The sequence below is a fragment of the Hermetia illucens genome, chromosome 3 (genome assembly GCF_905115235.1).
Source record: "Hermetia illucens chromosome 3, iHerIll2.2.curated.20191125, whole genome shotgun sequence".
NCBI classification, from domain to species: Eukaryota; Metazoa; Arthropoda; class Insecta; order Diptera; family Stratiomyidae; genus Hermetia; species Hermetia illucens.
The window spans coordinates 116,978,151-117,003,657 of record NC_051851.1 but is presented as its reverse complement, the minus strand read 5'-3'; the positions used below and the strand labels follow the sequence as shown (position 1 = coordinate 117,003,657).

The window sequence follows — 25,507 nt, the reverse complement described above, 5'->3', positions numbered from 1 at the left end:
GAAATATTTCCCTATCATAAAATTTCGAACAATTCGTTGGGGGTTAATCTACTTCGTTTAGTCTTCTTGTCTTGTTATTGTCTTTTTGATACATAGCTAGACGAGAGAGCACACACATACCATCAGTGCAGCTCCTCCTCCAGCTCCTCTAGACAAGACAGCATGAAAAACGTTACCGATAACGAGAAGAAAAAGTATCGGTGACAAAACGTAACCTTATTGAACCAAGTTCTCATTTTGCGTCGTCATTTGTCTCTCTGATAATAACCATTAATTTCCTCAGACTGCACGTCACTTTATATGATTATGACGTCATACACGCCTTATAGTGTGATTCAGGTGAAATATAAAATTTTGACTTTCAATAACTTTGTTAATATAGTTGAATTTCCTTCAAACTTTCCAAAATTGTGTATTATATTATTACTTATAACGGTGCTTATACTTTTAGTATGAACTTAAGAGGGTTTTCGGCTAAATTTCGTAAATATAGCAATATCCGCGATTTTTTTTTCAGATTTTTCAATTGAACGAGACTTGCTATACTGTACTTACTCCCCTATATTTAACGCAGAAATAAGATCAGTGTCAAAAAATACCAATTGCGCCCTTTCTTTTGATACTTCAAATGACCATATTCTGCAAAAAAAAAATTTACACCGCCCTCCCGCATGTATGGAACGCCACACAACTTAACACAAAATGGTGCTTCTTGCTGTATGGAAATGGATTCACAGACCACACGTTCTCACCGAATTTCGTGTCAATATCCTTAGCCGTTTCCGAATAAATCTGCAGTGATAGACAGACAGCTAATGCCGCCAGACTATCGCTGGACATCACGACTCGTCAACAAACTTTTTTACACTCTATGTCGATCAATTTCCGTAGTAAATTTTTCTTTTCTTATAAGAACTATTACGTGCTTTTTAACATAGATATCAACCACCAACGAATCAAGAGAGTGCGACATCCAAAATATGAACATTTCAGAAGCGGTCGGATGGACGACAAAGAAAACTATGACTTCCATTCTCCGCAACAAACCTCCGCGAAATCCAGTAAGGACACCGAAATGCTAATTATGTAAGTACGATGGTGTGCTACGGCAAAATGAAAGTCAGTGCATTCAAATTGAGCTCCTGACAAAAACGATAGACGAACTTGTCCGTGAAATTCCTGCAATCTATGCTGACGGCAATATTCCCCGCTGTTAACGAGGAACATCACACTGCAGCAGAAATGCAAAGTAATTTCGTCATCCCGTCCATGGCGGCAGGAGCCGACGAGTGAATCAAAGGGGGCACCTGGAGCGGAGAAGAGGTCGTCAATGAGAAGCAACAAGAAGACTAGTTTAACTTCGTCTGTAGACGGGAAAGAAATGAGCAGCGACAATTCGTTGGAATTAAACCTATCCTTAACTTATAAAGTATTGTCACATTTAACTCGGAGTGCATGATTTCATAAAAATACGCATAACGTGAATTTCACCAGATATAACATTGTCCGGAACGATAATAATTCCAGGCTGCCGTCCTAGTCCAAAATGAGTATCTTCTTGTGGAGGTCACCGTCGAGAACCTACCAGATTCTTCCACAGCGGCATGAATGGTTGAAGCAACCGATGGTAGACGGATCGTGATAGTATCCATCTACATCACATCTAACTCTAACACTCAACAACTGTGTCATAATTTAGAATTTTTGGGCAATCTCCGGTTACAATCAAAATACCTCCTTCTTTTTGGCGGCTCAAACTATATCTTCTAGGGTAACAAGGCAGACAATAAAAATAGAGAAATCCTGCTTAAATGGATCAACGATCTTTTTCGCTCACCAATAAATACAAAAGGGGGTCTTACCAACAATCAGATTCTTCAGTCACCCAGACTGGGGAATATTTAAATCAACCTTAGAGCATTAGCTGAACTAAAAACAAATCATAACCCGCAACGCGAAATCGATGAAGCTATAATTTTAGCTATTTATCCTATTAACGATGAACATGCTTATCATGTTAAGAGTAAAATTTTTAAAAAAGTATGTGGGAGGAACCTCAAACGCATCTGCCGCAATTATGGAAATAAAGCCAATACAGAATACAAACCATTGCTTTCCTGAATTAATTGATTGAGTACTATTATCCAGGAAATGATGGCGAATTTCCACAACAACGAATTAACGCGGAAATTATCAGACATAAAACCCGCCCTAATATGTTTCAGAACATAAACAGACTGACGGATAAACACAGATCCCAAAGCTTCGTTCTTGCTAAGAACAAGGAACCTGTCTGTAGTGACGCTAGAAAAACGAAAGGTCTTGCGGATCCTTTTAAGACTCGCCCTACTACCCTTGTAACGATCTAGCTTTAACTGCGATTGGTGAAATAACACTCAGAAAAATCCTCCCTAAATACTCCCATAAGTGACGATTTCCCCCCCCAGTTAAACAAGTTTTTCACAACTCACAACCTAAACAGCAAAAAATCAATCAGACCTGACGAGATTATAAATTTCATTTACCCATATTCTCTTAAAATTTCTCTTTAAAGTTTTCAATCCTGCCCTTGTTCTTATTCAGCCTTTGTCCCGTTCAGAACCCTGGTCGACTCGTTTTGATCGGTTGCGCCATTTCGCTTAGTCGAAAGCCTGATATGGATGCAGTCGCCAGGTACAGTGTATCAAGCCACCGTTGCTGAAAGCTGATACGCTGTGCATCAAGCCACCTTTGCGTTATTTCCCATCATGTTCAGATCAATCTTGCTAAATGAATTCTCGTTAACGCGAATTACATGACCATACCATCAAAGACGCGACTTTCGCAATTTTCCAACGATCAACCTCATATCGATCGCGGATATCTTCATTTATGTCAATCACAAAGAACGCCCATTTTGGAAGCAATTTCATAACACAGTTCACCATTCACATTCACATTCCAAGGTATTCAAATCATTCAGTTCTGGGTAGGTCAATCCCACAGATAGTGATAATCCTTCTTTCATTAGGATTGGTAGTCAAAAATCCTGTTTTGTAAAGATTCAATCTGAGGTAGTGTTGCACGAGACGATCATTCCATATTTGAGTAAGTTGCTCGAGATGAGATTTTCTATGAGACGCTAGGAAAACATCATCTACATAAAACGTATATAGAGCGCTAGACGTTCAGTGTCCCATGGGTCAGTTCCCTCCGAGCTCTCGAAGCGAACGGTCATTAAGAGCAGAGCTGAACAAGAATCCAGAAGGAAGTATACGTTCTGGACAGTGGTGTCATTCACGTCCGAAAAAGGGTAACTATTATAAGAACATTAAATTAAAAAAAATATTGTTACATTCCAGAGCTGCTGCGCACAACAGCAAATACGGGCTTGGGGACAGAATGTCCGCCAAGAGGTGTAAGATGATACACCCCGAGGAGATGTCATCGGAAGAAGAAGGCAGCTCCCCAGGGCTGCAAACAATGAACGCGACCCTCCTCGAAAAAATCGAGGGGCTAAAGCAAGAAAAGGCTGCGATGGTCCAGCAGCTAGACTGTCAGCTAAAAATTATAAAGCGGCTAGAGGATCGCTTGGCATCCCTCGAAGGGAGGATGTCAATCGCAACGTCGGAGCAGCAGCAACGACAACATCATCGTGAATAACGGCAACAGCAACATGAACAACAACAACACGAGCAACAGAGATGTGCGTCGTCATCCAAGAAGAGGAAGGCGACGAGTTCAACTTCGTCCAGCGGAGGAAAAAGAGAAACAAAGAAAAGGTGAGTGTAAGTAGAGCTAATGCCCCTCCGGCAAACCCTCAGGCACCCTCCCCCCAGGCTACCCGGGTATAAAATTAATGTTCCTCAATTCTTGAGGATATTAAAAGAGAAAGGGTTAAAAGCAACCCTAAAAAATACGAGGGCCGATAGGACCCTCATTTTTGCTCAAAGTCTTGAGGATCATGCAGCGATCTTCAACCTTATTAAGGAAAAGGGACTGCATGCCACGACCAGTACCCCTCCATAGAGAGACTGACCCGGCTGACATAATGCGCGAACTCAACGAAAAGTACCCGCACCTAAAGTTGAAAAGTGTTTCAAATCTAGTCACGCGAGCCGACAAACTGGCCCACAGCCTGAACCCGGCGCTTCCATTGAAGTCGCAATCGGGGCTGTTCATGGCTACTTTCGAGCCAGAACAAGATCTAAACGAAGCATTTAAGGTGAAATATATCCTTCACCAGAAAATTTCGCTTGAGAAAGTCAAGCCGTTTCAAGAAGTGCAGTGCTATAACTGCCAAAACTTCGGGCATATCGCCATCAATTGCTCCATCGTACACCGGTGCGTGAGGTGCACGAAAACCCATGTGCGAGGGGAATGCTCAAATCTCACCGCAGACAAACCGACTTGCTGCAATTGCGGCCAGTGCGGACACCCCGCCAACTACCGCGGATGCCCGGCATACAAGAACATGGTTGCCAGAAGGGAAGCTGGCAGGGCGAAAAAAAATGTCGAGACCATGAAAGCCAAACAGGCGGTGACTCAGATGTCACAAAGCTTAGCCAAACCGGGCGTTTCTTACGCTCAAGCAGCTAGGAATACTCTCCCTAGAGCTGCAGCCCCTCAACTCCTCTTACCCAAACAACTAGGAACACTATTCCTAGAACTACAGCCCCTCAAGTCCCTCAAGGCAACAAATTGGCCTTCCAAAACTTGGCCTGCAAGTCAGTCAATACTTGACTATTTTCTAATGTCCGCAGACACCACTCTCACACTGCAGGTGTTAACGTGCAAAACTTTACCAGGGATGTCCGATCACTTCGCAGTTGAACTTATACTTTCGCTAAACTCTCAACTGCAAAATCGAGTACCCAGTGCAATAAGATCATTCACCCATACTAACTGGGATAAATTCAGGGCAGAATTAGACCACAGCTAAACCTGAAAAAAATCACTGTCTCGCAAAACCTAACAGACAAAGAAATCGATGAGGCCATCATCTTGGCTACTGATGCCATCAACTCTGCTCCACGCAGAAATACAAAGCTCCTCGAAATCGATCAATAAACTGCCGCACGAGATAATGAAACACCTGAAACTCAGAAAAATCTGGCGCAGAAATCTCAAACGAAACTTCCACAAAAATGGAAACAGAACTAACACGGAATATAAAGTGTTAATTTCGCGGATTAACTGCCTTAGTACATTAATCCGTCAAATGGTGGAACAATTCCGTAGCAAGGAACTCACTCGCAAGCTAGCAGATGTGAAACCCGGATCTAATATGTTTGTACATATAAATAGGCTGACAGGCCGCAACAGATCCAAAAACTTCGTTCTTACCAAGAATAATGAAAACATCGGCAGTGACGCTAGAAAAGCTCAAATACTCGCGGAGTCTTTCCTAAATCAACTAAACTCTCCTTCACCTAGTAACAACCGAGCCGTCAGTTCGATTGTAGACACGACAATCAAAGACTTTCTTCATAAGCATTCACTCAAACTAACTACCTTCTCCACCTTTAACCCATCCTACAAACCAAATGACCCAAAAACCTTTTTGAGCTTATCACAGCTCGCAGCCATCACTAAAAGCCTTAACGGCAAAAATCAACTGGACCAGATGACATAGCAAATATTGTCATCAAAAACCTCCCTAGGGCATCAATGAAGTTCCTTCTTGCAGTCTTCAACAACTGCATCAATAATGGTTACTTTCCCACTACTTGGAAAGTAGCAAAGATAATCGCCATTAAAAAAAGGCGGCTCCCACGAACCACAAAACTTCAGGCCCGTCTCTCTTCTCTCCAACTTGGACAAGCTCTTCGAAAAAGTATGGACAGTGGGATTAGTCCAACATTGCGATCGGAAAAACATTATTCCGAACCATCAATTCGGGTTCCGGACAAAGCACGGAACCCAACACGCACTAAGCTACCTTCATGATTCAGTGAGTAGCAGATTTAACGTCAATAACAAGCCCACAGTAGTGTGTGCATTAGACCTCGAAAAGGCATTTGATTCCGTGTGGGTCAACGGACTTATCTTCAAATTAATCAGCCTTGATTTCCCTATCCCGGTGATCAGACTTATAATAAGTTTCTTCGAAGATAGGCATTTTTACGTCAGCGTGAGAAATGATTATTCCGATCTCCTACCGGTCACTTCTGGAGTACCGCAGGGATCCATTTCAGGACCTACACTCTACAACATTTTCACGATCGACGCTCCAATCCCAGAGAGCGGCACAGAACTATTACAGCTCGCTGACGACACGCTTATCTTCTCGTCGAGCCTCCGACCCGGTAAGGCAGCTAATGCTATAGAGAAATACTTAACAAATCTCTGCAAGTGCTACCAGACCTGGGGGATAAAAATCAACGAGGCTAAAACACAGGTTATTACTCTTACTTCGGAGAAAATCCAGATACTTGGGATCTGGATCTATCTACAGAAAAGCTAAACGCTTAAAGCTACGCATCGGGAATACCGTAGTAAACAGTTCACAACAAATGAAATACCTGGGAATGCTATTTCATGAACACCTACGATTCGACCCCCACCTTAATCTTGCTCTCAGCAGAGATCGCGGTGCACTAAGTAAAATCTACTCTATTCTTCGTAAAAAAGTAGGACTTTGCACTAAATCTAAACTGACCCTATACAAAGTCCTCATAAGACCGATTCTTTGCTACGGAGCCCCTACATGGATCTCTTGCTCGACCAAAGCTATGAAGAAGTGCGAGTCCTTCGAGCGCAAAATTTTGAGACACTGCGTCGTCTTGTCGTACAATTGGAAAACCAAGAAGTGCGGCCGCAACGCCGAAGTGTACAGGCGAGCAAAAGTTAAACCTCTTCGAGAGTTCGCTCTCAACCTGTTAGAAAGATTCTTTGAAAGAACGGAGAATGACCCCAATCCACTCATGAGGCAACTTTATCTGGAGGGTAACTCCACCCCATTGGCCACATTCTTAAGGCCTTGCCAAATTGTGAGCTCTGCATTAAAACCCGCCATTGTCTCTCTCTTCGACACTCCTTGCCTGGTAGCGGCGCACAGAAGTTAAGCGCGAAATTGTGAGCGCTAGAAAAACATTAGTTATAAGAATTAGATTTAAGTATTATTTATTAGATTAGATTAAGTTAGAATAAGTAAGTAAATAAGCCTTCTCTCGCTCTAGGTGCAGGCGCAGTTTTTTTCAAATATATGTCCGGTTTTTTAATCATGAATTGTCAAGATCTATGTGTAAAGTAAATACACCGTAAAAAGTAATGTCAGAGAAGGTCGGGCAGGCCAAACATTGTAATAGCCACCCGTTTTGTTTTTAATATTTAATTATGACACATAAGCTACATTTAGGCTAGTAATAAGAAACAAACGCTATGTATTTAATGTAAGTCACTGGTTTTTAAATAAATGATTTTAAAATGAAAAAAAATGAAAAGTGTCCCATGTGACAGTGTCCAGTTTATCATCCACTACTTTTCAAACTAGGAAAGCTTTTTGAGAGAGCCTGAACAACTGGACTTGTGCAGCATTGTAATGGCAAAAATATCATTCTCAAAAATAAAGAGAGGGAAGAAAACGGCTTCGGTTTCGTACCAGGGCAAGTCCTATAAATGGAAAGGTCGAAAAAAGGCAAAGTATATCGTATATAGTGCGAAAGTAAAACCACTTCCAGAATATCTTCTCAGTTTGATGGAAAGGTTCTTCAATTAAACAAAAAACGCCTAAATCCACTAATTCCGTAAATCGATCAACAGAGTAGCACTGCAAGGCGCTGATCCAATATGGATTGTTGTGCCAGCGGTTATTATTATATTATCCCTTTTTGTAATTGAAATTTCCATTTCGGAGCCCCCCAGAAAACTCCAGGGCCAAGGAAACCCCCCGCTCGCCTTTTCTAGGTCCTTCAGGTTGCAGACCTGTGTAATGTGCGCCTGTACATATGGATTTCTAATATGCGACATTGCATTTGTAGTAGGTTTAAGTAGTTTTAACTTCTAAGTATTTCAAGCTGGAATTAAGCAGTTTTTATGTAAAACAAAATATTAAAATCGATTTACAGTCTGTCTGTCTGTCTGATCGTCTGCCTGTCTATTTGTCACGCGCTTTTTTCTCGGAAACGGTTGTATCTAGTGACACCCAATTTATTGGAAAAGTGGGAACGATAAACGCTCACGGGTACAGTGAATTGCATCGTTCTACGTGGAATTTAAGGGGGTGCAAATTTTTTTCACCAAATATGGGCATGTGGGGTATCAAATGAAAGCCTTCGATTAAATTGGTCTCAGTTTTGGTAATTAATTCACAAGGAGGAGGGCGGGGGTTGACAAATAATCATTTCTTTTATGGGCTAATTCTCAAAACCTCCCCAACCGAAAAACAATTGGAAAAAATCATGGTGATGCCTTTATATGACATCTAGGCTCTGAAATACCCCCATACCGATATCTGATCAAATAAAGTTAATAATAGTACGTTACTCAGAGTGAAATTATGCGGTGTTTCCAACGATTAATTAATTGAAATAATAAAAACTTGTTGTTTCTTATTCGTTGGTGTGGGTAATTTATTCTTGCAAATATCGATATTTCCGGAACCACTTGTTCCCTTCATCAGTGCAAACAAGTACGTTACTATAATTTTTAGTAATTGATGCATGATTCTACCAAGTTTAAGTCTTTCAATGTGAGCGCTTTCTTAAAGTAAAGTTAATGTTTGGTAACTAGGAAATGTCAAGATTGATGTAAGTATATGAAATACACACTTTACACTTAAAACCGTGTCGGCCTAACAATTGTTATAGCCACCCATTTATTTTAAAGGTAGTCGGGTTCGTTCGCGGTTCCAGGTTTAGGCAACTGTGTCGGAAAACAAATTAAACTCCGGACATGCAGTGCAGTGAAGCAAGGATGCTTTCCATAAATACCCTGGCGAACGAAGGCTAGTGTTTCTACGATAAAATGCATGTAATCGGTGAGTCTAGTGCATTGTACTGTACGAACGAGATCAACGAATACCAAAGGCGAAGTGAATGTCGGTGATAAAGAGTGCAGACGTTTTTTGTTGATAAAGTGGATCTATGTTTTTCAAAAGCGCTCTCCGAGGACCATATATTAAATGGAACATACATATACGCTGTGTATGTGTCCGGATAGCTGAGTGGTTAGAGCATAAGGCTGTCGTACAGAAGGTCGCGGTTCAAATCTCGCTGGCGGCAGTGGGATTTCTATCGTGATTCGACGTCGGATACCAGTCGACTCAGCTGTGAATGAGTACCTGAGTCAAATCGGGGTAATAATCTCGGGCGAGCGTAATGCTGACCACATTGCCTCCTACAGTGCTCTGTAGTGTACCGTTACGGTCTTGAATGAAGTGCTCTAACACACTTCAAGGCCCTGATCCAATATGGATTGTTGTGCCAACGATTATTATTATTATTTTATACATATACGCTGGGATTTCTTCCTGAAGATATCGTGAGGTTTCAGTGTGAGTGGTCCGCCACGAAGTCGACCATTCGTGTGCAGGAATGGTGATAATTATAGTATTTTGGTAGCGGGCAGATGATTAGCCGATAAGTTTGAACTCATAAACCATAATTGTGTTAATATCGTGGAAAATAGCAAAACGGATATGTCTGTCGAAGGAACGGTTGTGCAAATTACCGGGTGGAAGCACAAAAATCGGCTTGAAAATGATGTCATCGTAATTCAAAATTATTGTCCTTCATGTCTGCTCCTGATCCCCATTTATCGTTGTTCTCTGCTCAGTCGTGTTAATAGGCTCCATTATCCTGATCCTGGCGAACATTTGGAATGTTCTGGGTAAAGAGGATCATCTAGTGGAAGGAATGGGGGAGTCGAGTTTCATGATTTCACATTACCAATCGGTTTCGAAAGACGGCTCTTTATTAGAAACTTTGCAGAATTGAGTTTTAAATAGAGCAACAAGCTTTGTAATATTCTGCTAAATCATGGAGTTGGATAAAAAAAAGTTGAAGGCAATTTTTAATGCTTTTCACATTTAGTGAGAGATTTCATATTTCCATATTAATCTACCATTCATTACTGACAATATAATGGAAACTACAACCACCCTTTCCGGGTGCCAAATTTCTTTGATTTCCCGAGCACAATAAGTCAGGCTTATTGTGTGGTATATAGTGATCAGTTAGAACTTGTCGGTCCCAATACATGCTGTAAGCAGAACTATCCAGTACAACGTGCGGCTCATACCGGTAATCCGGACATGTTCCCGCGATCAACGGAAGCTTGTATGCAAGGTTTTAATGGATCACCTTACATACAACAGTATGCCTACTCGTGTATTGCAGAAATGAGATGATCCAACGTCTATAACGAAAAACCACACATACTGCATCGGTCGTTATCCACTCGCTCTTTCATTATGATCTTTTTATAAGCCCGGGTGGTGTCGAATAAACGATGAAATCCTCGAATAATTCCATAAATTTCCAGGACTCCCTTCCGGCACAAACCAAACCGTATACCTTATCCACACCTTTCCGTTTGCGAAGGTTTGTTGTGGTTTGCCAAACATATGCATGAGGTATTGGATTTTAAAGAGAGCTCTCCCTCTAAGTCGACGCCAGCCACTCAGGATGATTCTTTAGCCTTCGCAAATCCAATTAGTCATTGCACGTTAAATGTACCGAATCATTTCACGCATTCAAAGACCACGAGGAATTAAATTATGAGCTGAAACAATGCTTGAGTGGACATATGTAGAGGTTCTTATTCAAAGATACATCGATTTGGTAACGACGATTCACCATACTGCTCAAAATGCGCTAATATGGCCAACAATGTGGAGCATATTGTATTTCATTGCAAGACCGAACTAGATTTGAGCTATCGCAGAAAGGCGGCAACACTTAAAAATATCGATGAGTCCATGCAGAAGTCAACAAATTATTGGACCCTAATCGAAAGGACGTTACGACCTATTCATGTATAGCTAAGGTCGGAAAATTTTAAAGAAAACAATTGAGAGAAACATCCACAACCAGCGGCAGTTAAGTTTTGATCCAGCACCGCTATCCGATGTTACAGAGCAGTCCCACGGAGGGAGGTGTAGGAGAAGTAGATCCACCTAATTTTTCCACCTTGTAACGATAAACAATAGACACACTGATAAACAGACAGATAGCCAGAAATTGTATCGATTTTAATAAGGTTTTGTGTATATTAGTGTGAAGCCTTACAAATCGGCTTTTCTTGTCCAGACGATTTTGGGGAAAAATTTAAAGCAGGAGCAAAAATAGTTCTTAAAAAGGGATTCATTAATAGTTTGGAATGTGTTTTACGCTTTCGGGAAGTTATCGCTGGAACATCCAACAAAGAGAATAAATAGCAGGAAGTACAAGTTAATCCTTGTTAAGAAATTAGTTGCATTTTCCAAAATTCTCTGAAATTCGTTTTTCAGCAGGATAATACAGCAACACATACGAGGCGTGGGAACAAAGTGAGGCTTAAGGATAAAAACATTATCGAAGGTATATATATTTTGATTCTCTTCTCTATATAAAAATGGTAATTTAAATTTCTAGGAAAAATTTAATAATATTATAATAAATAAATCAATAGATTGAAAAAATTAATTTAGTAACATTAGATAAATTGTAGTAGTCAAAGGGTAATATTGGTCCCGGGAAGAAACGTGGATTGGTACCCACGATGGAGCATAAAACCTGAGAAACGCATACTAAACCAACACCAACAGCCCTACTACCAAACCCTATCTCCACCTCCACGTGGTGACCGTTGGGAGCTTTTCTTAACGAAAAGCTGCAGACGGAGAAGGATGAAGGCGAGCCTCCCGCGCCTCAAACCGGAACGAATTGTATCGACTGGTCCCCGGGTTGGGTGTTGGGTAGGACGGACAACCCTAGACGAAAAACAAATCATTAAGAAGCCACAAAAGGAGCCTCGCACTGGATTGTCACCATAACGACGAACCCGGCAACGTAAACTTAATAACAATTTGCGCATTTTCTCATGGAACGTGCGGCCCCTGTACAGAAATGGCGCTGCCAAACAGTTAGCCGATACCCTGTCCCAATATAGAGCTGATTAAATAGCGTTGCAAGAGATGCGTCGAACAGGGACCGGTTTTCTGGAGAAGAACCACTGGAACATATATTATCCTGGCCATCCAGTAAATCATGTGCTAGGAGTAGGTTTCTTAAAAAATGAAACATGCCGTTATCGGCTTTGAAAACATAAGCGAAAGGCTATGCACTCTGCGCTTAAGAGGCAAATTTAGAAATATAGGCCTCATAAACGTTCACGCCCCTACTGCAGATCCGAATAAGGATACCTTCTATGAGGCAATAAAACAAAACCTCGAAGACTGTCCCAAGTATGATAAGTAAGATCATTTTTTAACAGCCAAGTAGGGACGGATCCCATATTCAGGCGATACATTCGCTCCCATAACTTACAAATGATAACGGACTGCCGATTATTCCATCTGCAGTCTCACACGAAATGGTTGTTGGAAGTATTTGGTTTGCGCGGAGAACGGTCCACAAACAAACGTGGACCTCTCCAGACGGGACCACTTTCAACCAAATTAACCACGCGTTGATCGAACGCCACCACCGCCGAATGTCAGAACATATAGGAGGGCCAATATAGACTCGGATCAATATCTCGTTGGCCTGGTGCTCCGGGCTCGAATAACAACACCACCCAGAATCGCCTCTGACAATTATGTGAGAGTTAACACTGAAGCCATCCACAGCAGAACCCTCCGTTACACCTATAAGAGAGAAATGGATGTCGCAATAACTACAGTCAACAGAGATCCTGCAGATGAAGCATCAACAAATGGTTGGTGGTATGGAGGCGACCAATTTCACCAAGCGGCTCATCAACTTATGCTCAACGTGTGGGACAGCGATCAATGCCTGACGACTAGCAATGAGGCATTATCTGTCTCATACATAAAAAGGGAAATATTACGCAATGCAGCAATTATGAAGGTTTCACTTTGCTGAGTACCATCTATAAGATATTCTCCACTATCTTGCTAGGTCGGATAGCCCCATACGCCCACAACATCATTGGCCTATACCAAAGAAGCTTCACACCAGGCAAATCAGCAACAGATCAGATTTTCTCTCTGCAGCAAGCGATGGAAAAACTGTTGGAATATGGTCATCAGTTGCATAATCTTTTCATCGACTTTAAGGCGAAGTCTTGAGCCGCACATCAATGAAGACAAGACATGATATATGGCGGCAACGTCAACACCAAAAAAACAGCCAACCAGCAGCACCAAATCGAACTGATCAAACAGGAAGAATAAAGATAGGAGACTACAACTTTGAAACCTTTGATCATTTCTCCTATCTAAGGTCAAAAATCACAACCGATAACAGCTATGACGATGAAATCCGCCCACGGTTGTTGGCAACAAACAGGGCCTATTTTAGCTTACAACAAGTCGGGAAACCGGAAGCTGGACGCTTCAGGTACGAAAGGTTTTGTGTATTTCTTAGTACGTAGCACGTAATATATGCGTATTCCCACTTTCGGGTGATATTGACATTGATAGTCTTCAATTTTCATAGAAGCAACAACTTCGACGTATTATAAATTTGTTAGTAATAGTGCGATTTCCATCAAACTTGGTATGATCATGCTGTACATTATAGCCTACGTCACTCCAGAATTTCGTGCCGCTAGGATGAATTTAAGGGGGGTTTCCAGCCAACTACAAAAATTATAGTAATATACTTTTATTCACTTTCTTTGAACAGCTATCGGTATGAAAGGTATTTCGGAGGCAAGGCACCATATAGTGGCAGCCTCCTGATTTTTTCAGATTTTTGGGTTTGGTAGTTTCTGAGAATGGCCCCCTTAACGAAATGATCACTTTCAACCCCCTGCACTCCCCACGTTTCCAATAAATGTCAAAACTAAGACCGGCTTCGAAAAGTACTAATGGAGACCTTTAATTTGATACCCCACATGACTATATTTGATGAAAAAAAATTTTACACCCCCCTTTTGCATGTATGGGGACCCCCCCTTAAATTCAACGTAAAAGGATGTAACTCACTGTATGTGTGAGCGTTCACAGTTCCCATCTTCCTACCAAATTTGGTGTCAATCGCTATAACCGTCTCCGAGAAAAATGCGTGTGACGGACAGACAGACAGACAGACAGACAGACGGACAGACAGACAGACAGACGGTAAACCGATTTTAATAAGGTTTTGTGTTTACACAAAACCTTAAAAACGGTTCCGCTCGAAACGTTTCACCATAGGGTCAAAGCTCTTGCTGTACAAGATGTATTCAGACCTGGGTTTGTAGCAAGAAAAATTACGAACTCTTGGCCACGTTCGGGAGAAAAGTCCTCCGAAAAATTGTTGGCCCCCTACATGAGGATAGACGATTCCGTAGCCTCAATAATGACGAAATCTATGAGCGATACCATGACCGCCAGGTTGTGGATAAAATCCGGCTCAATAGGTTACGGTGGGCGGGTCCCTTAACCCGTATGGATGAGAATGATCCAGCCCGAAAAGTCGTTAAGGGCAATATCTATGGTAGGCAAAGAAGACGAGGCAGACTCTGCCTAAGATGGAACGATGGCGTAGGCCAGGACGCCAGCCAGCTTTTGGGGATATTGAATTGGTGGATTTCCCCACAAAACCGGGATGTCTGGAATTCCTCATTAAGGCCCAGACTGGATACCGGTTATTGCGCGGTTGATGATGATGAAACAAATTGTCAAACAAAAAACAGAATTTTCGATGGAATTTGTGTAAAATGAAACAAAATAAATTACTAATTTGAACTAACTTTATACTTTTTTGAAAAGGACACGCACCTTACACTATAAATTGTAATAAATTTCGCCCTGAGTTACTAATATATTCGGTATGGTAATCAGTTTCCGCCCTCGAGGTGTCGCTACTGATACTATTTTTATATTCGTTCTAGTATTATACTTGTGAAGGTGTACGTGAGACGTTTTGATCGCAGTAATTAACATTCATTTGAAGCGTAAACATCGTTTTATATCTGGCGTCAAAAATGTCAACGTTCGTCCCGAAAAAACAGCCGATACTCAACTACAAGAATTATTGGATGAAGACGCATGTGAGCCCTTGATGATTTTCCCAAAGAGTTGGATGTTGACAGATCAACCGTCGGTAAACGTTTGTACGCGATGGGTATGGTCTGAAATCTGGTAACTGGGTGCCACATCAATTGAAGGAGAGGGATATCGAAAGAGACGCTTCTTGAACCGCACAAAAGAAAAGGGTTTCTGCATCGAATCGTCACTGGCGACGAAAAATTGATCTATTATGATAACACTAAGCGTCACAAAATTTGCTGGCTGCCAAGTGAACCAGGTCCATCGATATCAAGAAAAAGTATTCCTATTTTTGGTGGGATTAGAAAGATGTCATCTATTATGAACTCCTTAAATCGTCTAAGACCATCACTGGCGATCGTTGCCGACTGCAGCTAATGCGCTTGAATCAAGTTCTCAAAGAAAAACGGGATAAGGCAGTAGACAGGATAAACTCATTTTGCTGCATGGCAACGTCACGCCACACGCTGTTAAACCGGTCCAGAAATACTTAAAAGGAGAGAATTGAGAAATCTTGACCCACCCGTCGTATTCTCTAGACATAGCACCTTCGGATTCAAATCTATTCCGATGAATACAGCCAGCCCTTACTGGAGAGCGGTTCACTTCTTTAGAAAACATCTCAAACTGGCTCAATTAATGGATCGAGCCGAAAAAACCCGAATTTACCAGCAGAGGAATCCGTATGCTGCATGAAAGGTGGGATAAAGTTGTCACTTCCAATGGTACATACTTGACATATTATTGTATCATGTAATATTTTATTGCTTAAATAAATCTTACCTTACGCTGAAAAATGGCAAAAACTTATTCCCCTACGCAATATATACACTTCGTCTTTACTGAGGAGCCATTATAGGATGTAAAGAGAGAGTTCTAATTGTTTATCATATACGAGCTTGTGTTGCATGATTTTTAGAACTCTAAGCCTCTAACGCTTATTATTCCCAACGGCCAATCCCCCCGATCACTACTCATTTCGAAAGTGTAGTAATATAGGTTGCTGATAGTTATATTCAAAGAAAGGGATTGTGCTATAAACCTCCTTTCGCATATATGGAAAGCATTCTTAAACACATCTCACAAGTGCTGTTCACTGCATTGCGTGGGATCTCGTAGTCGCCTTATTCTCAACGATTTTCATAATAATAACTTCAAACGTTGGAAGTCGGCTGAGTATCAGATAGATGGACAATAAATCGATTTCAATCGGGTTTTTCAACCAAATCTTCAAAGGGAAATTTGCATATATAAAATGGACACTTTAAGGCATGCCTGTAGACCTACTTAAGATATCAAAAGATGATTTCGTTCAGCTCATGTGGTTTATATTGAAGTGCTTGACGGCAGAACTCACAAGCGTTAAAGGCCTTTCTCAGTCAAGTACCTTAATTACCTTTGTGCAAAAAGTGCTTTAATTAGAAGTTAAATAGAATATACAATCGAAAATCGAAGAAAAAATTCTCGAACATACTTCTCCCATATGAAAACTTATCTTCTCCGGAATTTGGTTTAAATGAAGTTATTTCATTGATATAAAACGAAACTAACAGCAACATCCCTTTTATTAATTTTATGAGATCACTTTATCCCCACAAAAACCACCGTCATATAGTTGATTCCAATACTCTAATCAAATCATATGTACGTTGCCTGTTACTAATCAAACCTCTTGTTTTACGACTCCACCGGCTAACCTTCATCCCTTGACATTCATACACATGCATTCAACCATAGCTACATAAATGTAGAGACCTTCCATCTGTATAAATGTCCGTTTGTATGGAACAAATGCCATGCATGACTAGAACAATAATAGCCACATTCCTCCTCCGTCATATCTAAATTTATCCATTTTATGACAGTCTAAGAAGTTTTAATTAAACGTGCCAGCGAAAGGACATGGATTGACCACAACCAGAGTAAAGCAAACTTTCCAAAAGGCGACGTTGAATAGTGAACATTCGCCGAAAAACAACACTGAAGCTTATCACATGATTGCTACACCTGGAAGTAACTACCCCATTCACATCTCCATATAGGTGTAGACTGAAAAACACACATTCGCCACCCTCCCGTTTGGCTGAATCGCGGTTAAGTCCAGCATGTCTTGCATCCCCTAGGGTGGTTATAATCAAATTCAGGAAGTATGCAATAAAAAGCCGCCGCGGTATAATAAAAATTGATTTTTTCACTCAGTCCTTTTTGTATTTTACACTATATTTAACATGAACCCTTCCCTTAGTGATATCTTCCCGCACATATAATCTTTAAAGTTACTTCATTTTACCTGAAATTCACATTCAAGCACTTCGGAATCCTCCAGAAGGCGAACTGTGCACTTGTACACGATGTTACCCTCATTTTTGCTTCTAAACATTATTCACAAACGACTGCTGATCCTTAAAGCAATTGACACTCCATACAAAACACATAAATATGCACTAGTTGGTGGCGACTACGTCGAAGGATAATGTCCTTTCGGGCTTAACACTACTCATTACTAGGACACTTCTGCACTTGTTTGAGCTTACTCCATGTATTTGAACACCATCTCCATATAGAGAGGGAGATCCTTTAAAGCTTTTCCACTCTGCACTCTGCAACAGACTAAGGACAAACGCGAAACATATTATCAATCACTCAAAAACTGTACAAATAACGAGATCCTGGAGATTTCAGATACGGTCCACATACATATTTCTGACTGTCAAGTGCGAATATTATTTTTGGGGAAGCCGCCAGTTCTTGCGTTGGTACTACTGCCGTAATAATGGGAACCGAGGATATGAATTATACACTGCGCAGAAATACTTCAAGGGAGGACACCAATGTGTTCTTGAAGGAATCCTGGTTGGAATATTGGGTGGTAGGTGAAGGTTTCAATTGAGAAAGTGGGAGCAATGGGTCAAAAGCGTCGATTTGTGAAGAAATTAAAGGACAATATGCTACTAGCAAAAAATACTGTTCTTTGACGCATTTTAAATGAGGAATTTACAACCTAAATTATTTCACAATTGTACAAGGTTACCAATCAATGTTGCTACATTGTAATATCGTACAAGTTCACATCACCATCAATTACAGAATGCACTTAAATGAAGCAACAGATACGCACACATTTTATGCAAGACTTGAAAAATTCTCAAGAAGTGATGATTGTAAAAAATCGATTTTTTTTCTCCATTTGCTTACTTCTTTTCATAATTCTAATTAAATCCCTTATTCTACGCACCCCTGCCGATATGCGGAAACTCAAATAAACTTAATTTTCTAATAACACTTTTTGTAGCCACCAGAAGTACAACGATTTTGAGATTCCACATCTTCCGACAAGCCTACAGAATAGAAAGAAACTTATTTTTTTGAATTCGGATCATCACAGAAGGCTGTGTGCTTCCCCAAGTGAGATCAACTTTTCAAGGAGTCAACTTCGGCCATAAAAGATACATTGATTAATGCGCAGTTAGGTAAAAAAAAATTGTTGTATAATTTAAGCTTCCATCAAAATCGTATTAAAATTTCAAAACAAAGTTGTATTTTCTTGTTAACAAAAATAAAGAAATATCCTTAAAATTTCAAACGCCACACCATACTACTTCCTTAAACGAAGACACCATTTCAATTATTTGGGATGTCAATACCGAGACTAAAAGTGGAATCGAACCTTGAGTTTCGCATTAAATAAGTCGGAAACCGGAAAGTGAGGGGTTAAGGTAAGGGAGGTTTTGCTGATTTTCAATGTAAGAACATGTAGGTACGATTCTACTTATACATAGTTCGTGCGTTATGTGGTATTGACATTTTATCTCTAAGAGAGTAGCAATTTTACGGAAAAGAGGCAACTTTGACCTACTATAACTTTGTTAATAATAGTAGGATTTCCATCAAATTTTCCAGTATGCTGCTTCATATTAAAATCTACCTGCATTACGGATCTGAGATGAACTTAAGGAAGGTCCGCAATAAATGTTTAAAATAATATACTATTATTAATTTTAATTGGGCAAATATCGTATAGGAGAATTTTTGAGAACTAGATACCAGATATTTCGAAATTAACATAGCATGCTAGTCCCAAGCCCAGGTAAAGGAGGTGGGTTGGATGCAATGCACTCTCTACTATCCTCAGTAAAACAAAAACAAAAATAAAAGTGTGAGTCGGGGAAAGAGATAAAAAAAGTATAGTTGAAGTTATTCCATTATGCTAAGTCCTACCTGATCTCTTTTGGTGACAGGGCCCGCGACAGGCCGACTAAGAAAATGCATCCAAATTCATTAGAAATAACATGATCGGATGGAGTGACAAGCCTCGGTAAAATGCTAAGGCGGCCACCTCAGTCGACGCGGCAGAACGGGCCCCGGTCCTGTCGAGAAATGGCGAAGGATTCTTAACGCATGGACGTCGTCAGAACGTAAGTAAGTTAGTCCGAACGAAACAAATACGTGTCTGCACGCTAAATGTTGGCACCCTAACCGGAATGACCGAGGAACTTGCAATAGCCCTTCGGAAAAGCCGCATTGATATCTGTACTCTACAAGAAACCCAATGGTCTGATAGCAAAAGCCGCGACATAGAACGCGAACGTGGTAAAAATGGCTATAAACTTCTCCATTTTGGTAGCCCACACACTCAATACGGTGTTGGCATTGCAATTTCAGAGGGTTTCCGTGATGTCATTAAAGAAGTCGAACGATTTGCTGACCGGCTAATTAGCTCGCCATTATATCAGCTGATCGCACTATTCATTTCCTGATGTTGAGAAAGATGCCATCTGGCAATTTCTCGATATAAAGACCTGTAACGGGCCTCCTGATGAATATATCATCATTGCAGGGGATCTTAATCGTTATGTGGGGGAAAAGGCAGACGGTAACAGGTGTCATAGGGGAAAGAGGTTTGGAGCGTATAATCGATTTTGCGGGCACCCATGACCTTGTACTTATGATTACATGGTTTATCACACGATTGTCTCGTCTTCCTACATTTTATAGTGGCGATAGTAATTATTCTCATAAGACGCCGACATTTTGCCGTTGCCTATGAGACCATCACACCTCAACATCGGCCGTTGATTGCCGTCCTGAGAATCAAGCTACCGATAAAACGGTGTGAGGGATGCACTAATCCACCGCATGTTAAATGGTTTCGATTTCGTGAGAAGAAGGAAGAAATGATCTCACTTATGCAATTACCGACCATTACGAATGTGGAAAGATCGTGGCACCAAATTAAAGACACGATCCTCAAAGCGGTCTCTGCAACCCTCGGAGTCACAAAGCCAGGTAAGTGGTACATCAACCGAGGTACTTGAATTTGGAATGACGATGTTCAAATGAAGGTCCCTGAAAAGAAACGCCTCTACCACAGTTTCTCGACAATAAAACACCCGCCAGTTGACAAATTTGTAATATTTCAAATTTCAACTGAAGAACCTGCACCTGTCAGCGCAAGTGAAGTCGAGGAAGCAAAAAAACGAATGAAATTTGGTAAAGCAACAAAAATTGACGACATCGCATCTGAGCTCTAGATCTTACTCTATGTCGTCCGTCCTGTTGCCCTGTACGGTTCTGAGTGTTGGCCAATTATAAAAGACAATGAACGGCGTCTTGCGGTAACGGAGACGAAGATGTGGCGTTGGACTTGTGGCATGACACGTTTTCATCACATCCGAGATGAGGATGTCGGCGATCGATATGAGGTTGCACCGATCATAGAAAAATTGCGAGGTGTCTTCGATGGTATGGGCACGTAATTCGCCCTAACGAGTTCGCTTGCCAAGATAGGTCTAAACATCGAAGTCGATGGTAAGCGACCAAAAGGCCGACCAAAAAAACTGTGGCTTGATACGGAGGATGAGGATTTAAAAGCCTCGTGATTGCATCCATATCTGGCGTTTGATAGAACCAAATGGCGAAACCAATCACGACGACCCGACCCCGACCGTGAACGGGGCGAAGGCCGAAGAAAAAGAAGAGTTTTTAAGAACGGATCCTTGAACTAATTGACCTTTTTCAGACCCCGACACCCCCCCCCCCCCCCTTTGCGACCAATGTCAAAACTAATATTTACTTTGGAAAGTACCCATCGAGACTTTTCATTTGATACCCACATGGCTATAATTTGCAACCCTCTTTTAGGTGCATGGAAACCTACATGTTAAATTCAACTTACAACAATGTAATTCACCGCATGTCTGGGGGTTCACAACTTCTCCAAATTTTCTCCCAAATTTCGTGGCAATAGATGTAACCATTTCTAAGAAAAGTGCGTTTGCCAGATAGACCGGCAGTGAACCGATTTTGATAAAACTTTATTTAAAAAAAAAAACGTGGAACGAACTTACGGAAATTGATATTGTCGCTTTGATAGACTATCCCTAAGATCGATGAACGGGCGAAGCCTGTTGTATATCATCCACTCGAACATCTTCCTCACAGTATCTAAAGGACAGATATGAAAGAGGTACGTCAGGTAGTCAGTGTTTGTGAACCACTCCAGCTTGGGCGTAGCGCTTTATTCAGAATTCAGGCCATCACTTGAGCTTCCTTGGAACGAGAAGACGTCGTTTTAAATCATTTGACACCCCGTCCCGCTGTGGAAAAAACTTTGTAAGTCTACATCCTTTTGACCGTTTAAAGAGTGGTTGTCTCATTTGACAATACATACCGCACTCATTTAACCAATCCCAGTTCCAGATGTGGTGGTGCTAGTTGTGCAGAAATTCCTCACAATAAAACGCCAACGACCCGACACAAAAGACCGCAACCGAAAAATTCTATTTATCTTTAATTTAACATATTATTCGTTAAAATTTGAAAGTTGATCTGAAATTTTGTAATCTATCTTTAGGTTGACGATGACCAAAGTGCGAGGCCAAATAAAAGCAGCAGAATCATTCTCGAAGCCATTCAACATCAACAACGATCTCAGACAAAGAGATGCCCTATCATGCGTCTTCTTTAACCTGCCCCTGGAGAAAGTGATTCACGATGCAGATGTCAATGCAAGAGGCAACATCCTCTTCAAGTCCACCCAACTATAATATTAGCCTATACTGACAATATTGGCATTATGGTAGGAACGACCCGGGATGTACATTCTACCTTCATCCAGATCGAGCAGGTGGGACGAGATCTTTGCCTGCACATGAATGAAAGCCAAAGAACAAAGAACCAACAACATCAATCTCACTGGTCAAACAAAAAAAAATAAAGATAGGAGACTCAACTTTGCCAGTCCTCATGTATTTCTGGGAAACCTGGGTTCTTAGCAAGAAAAATTGCGAACTCTTGGCCGCGTTCGAGGGAAGAATCCTCCGAAGAATTTTTGGCCCCCTACATGAGAATAGACGATTCCGTAGCCTACATAACAACGAAATCTGGTTTTTGATAAAATCCAGCTCAACAGCTTGTGGTAGGCGAGTGACCTAATTTGTATGAACGAAGGTAATCCAGCCCGGAAAGTCTATGAGGGCAATATCTATATTAGAAAAAGATGTGGCAGACCCTGCCTGAGGTGCTCTTTCATTCTATCCGGAACTTTATCTCTGACTCGAACTTTAAGATCTCGAAGTCTATTACATTTTCGACCTCTATCTCGAACCTATCTTTAATTCTGACTAAAACTCTAGGATCGATTTAATCAATTTTTTTATAAACTTATGATATCCTCATCTGCTGCAGGCACGCAACATTAAAGAGATATACATATTCCATTTTGTACATTTGAGAGCACATTTTCAAAAACACGGCACGGCGCAGGCAAAATGCCAAAATTCAAAATGTATAGCCAAATTTAGACCCATTCGTTAGATGTAAATCAAAACTAAAGAAATATTTTTATTGAATTGGTTACAGTTCGTTTGGAAGGCCTGGGTACTACCCTGCGTGTTTTTAGCTTTTTTCTTTTCTATAACACTTTCAATATGATACCCTGTTTTACGCATTTAACCCTAGAATAACCCTTTTCTCGTTATCCGATTCCTAATATGTATATTTTGAGAAACACAAAGTTACAGTATCTAATACTCAATATTTCCGTAGATATAAAGTCAAAAGCAGACGGGTGTCAGATAATTATGGTAGAATCGAATGGCTAGACTACGACACGCTCGCCTCCTTTCGGAGGATTACCGGGTAACTACTGAAAGTATCCGTATAGAAAAATTCGAAGCTCGTTTTTTAGACTTTTCATTTTTATGATGAACCTCCAAAAAGTGTTCGGACCTCTTTCAGATTTCGAAGTTCACCCAGAAGAAAACGTAATAATGAAAAATCGTTTCGATAGCCTGATAGAGCGATAGAGATAGCTCATTTCATATCGGCAATTGAGTTGCTCCTTCTACTAATACTTCTACTAATTTTTAAGGTCGATTGCAATAAACACGAGTTCCTCACGGCAGAACCCATTTTGCGTTTTCTAACGGACTTGTTGGCATCAATAATCTAGGATGAAGATTCAAGTATTAGAGATATCTAATGACTTATTGACTAAATCTCTAGATTTAAATTACCTACAAGTCTACACTTAGACTTTACTTACAAAATCGACTTTTTCGGCCATTTAAGGGGGTCATCCCGTGTGTTGGATCCGCGGAATCGATTTTTTTTTGTATCAATTGTATTTAGATATAGTATAGTATGGGCAAAGTAATTTTTTAATATTTGGAGTCGTTCGGAAATTATAGTGTTAAACACGTGAAAAGGTTCATGTCAGATTTATGTCGATCGCCGTAATAAAGCTTGTATTTATCGGTTCGAATGACTTCGTTAAAAGGACAAGAATTAAAGCCAAGGCTGTACATGTGTTTCTTCAAGAAACCTAATGTTTATGGATTAGGTATAGCAGATTAATGGTCAGTTAAGGTTTTATGGCTAAAAATCGCATTCGACTTTTTAAATGCGTTTTTCTCAAAACTACATGTTGAAAATTGGCTGCCATAGCCCAAAATCTATCCAACGAAATTCTCTGACATTTTCACGACTTATTCACAACATATTTCTACGGTCCGCAAACTAGGATAATTGCGATTCATTTACTAGTTTTTTTTTATTCATTGAAGAAGCCGTGAAAAAACACCAAAATTAACAAAAAAAAAGTTGAACATAGCACCAAAAATTTTGCATTTAATATTTTTTAATAACCCTAATTTGTGGACTGTAGCTAAGTCTGTACGTTAAAGTGCCGTTTACTTTTTTCTTTAAGATGATCGCAGCGTCCTCTAGCATGGCAGGAGAAAAACACATTTTTTTGGAGATAGGTGTATAAATTGCTCTGTATTTCAATAACGCACTTTGGGATCAGGCTGGAAAAATTACTATGGACGCTCAAGCTATTAATAAATATATGGTGAAAAATTCGTATTTGTATCTTTATCCAGTTCTTCACCAAAAATTTCTAAAAAAAACGTAAAAACGGCCTTCACACGGGATGACCCCCTTAAACATTTCTTTATTCTAATAAATACTTTTGGATATAATTTTTAAATAATAAAGGAAGCATTTAAATGGTGAAACAAATTACAAGGTGATAGTATAGCTGATTTGCGTTGTTTAGCCTAAGCAGCGGCATACACTAACGCTAATAGAAAGAAAAGATTTCATATTGTAACGTTAGCGTCATATTCTTTGTCTAAAATCAAATAGATTATGCACTGAAATGGATCGTAAAATGATTTTTTAGTTTTGGAAATAACATTAATATATTAAAAGAGTTTAGTTTTAAAGGTATCGGTACATCAGTATGAAAAAGTTATCTCCGAATGCTAAAACTTTTATGTAGTTTAGTACTTAAAACATCTTGATACTACTTAACCTTCCTAAAGAAAAACAAGTCGGGAAACCAGAAACTGGACGCTTCAGGTATGAAAGGTTTTGTGTATTTCTTATATAAAAATATTTAAGTGATCACTTGTTTCACGTAATGTATATGTATATATTATGTCATAGTATTCATTTTCAGGTGATACTGGCATTCTTAGAATTTGCAGTGAAGCGACAACTTGGTAGGATTGTGCTTTATATCATAGCCCATATTACTGCGTTTCATGATTCTAGAATGAACATAAGGGGGAGGTTCTACGGTCAATTACTAAAATTATAGTAATATACCATTATTTTTGTATTGGGTAGTTTCCGGATAGCTGAGTGGTTAGAGCACAAGGTCGCGATTCAAATCTCACTGGTGGCAGTGGAATTTGATGGAATTTGCATCGTGATTTGACGTCCAATACCAGTCGACTCAGCTGTAAATGAGTACCTGAGTCAAATCAGGGTAATAATCTCGAGCGAGCGCAATGCTGACCACATCGCTTCCTGCAGCCTACTGTACTGTACACTGTAGTGTACCGTTACGGTCTTAAATGAAATGTTCTAACACACTTC

The 25,507-nt window shown here is 40.3% G+C and overlaps 1 protein-coding gene across 1 annotated transcript in view; it reads right to left on the bottom strand.

Moving 5' to 3' along the window:
- Positions 1–17,910, bottom strand: part of LOC119652937 (FERM domain-containing protein 5) — a 38,057-nt gene extending 20,147 nt beyond the window's left edge. The window contains exon 1 of the mRNA XM_038057326.1: positions 17,412–17,910. Coding sequence (XP_037913254.1) covers positions 17,412–17,501 — 90 coding nt within the window. The 5' untranslated portion in view covers positions 17,502–17,910. The remainder of the gene's footprint in view (positions 1–17,411) is intronic.
- Between the last annotated feature and the right edge of the window lie 7,597 nt (positions 17,911–25,507).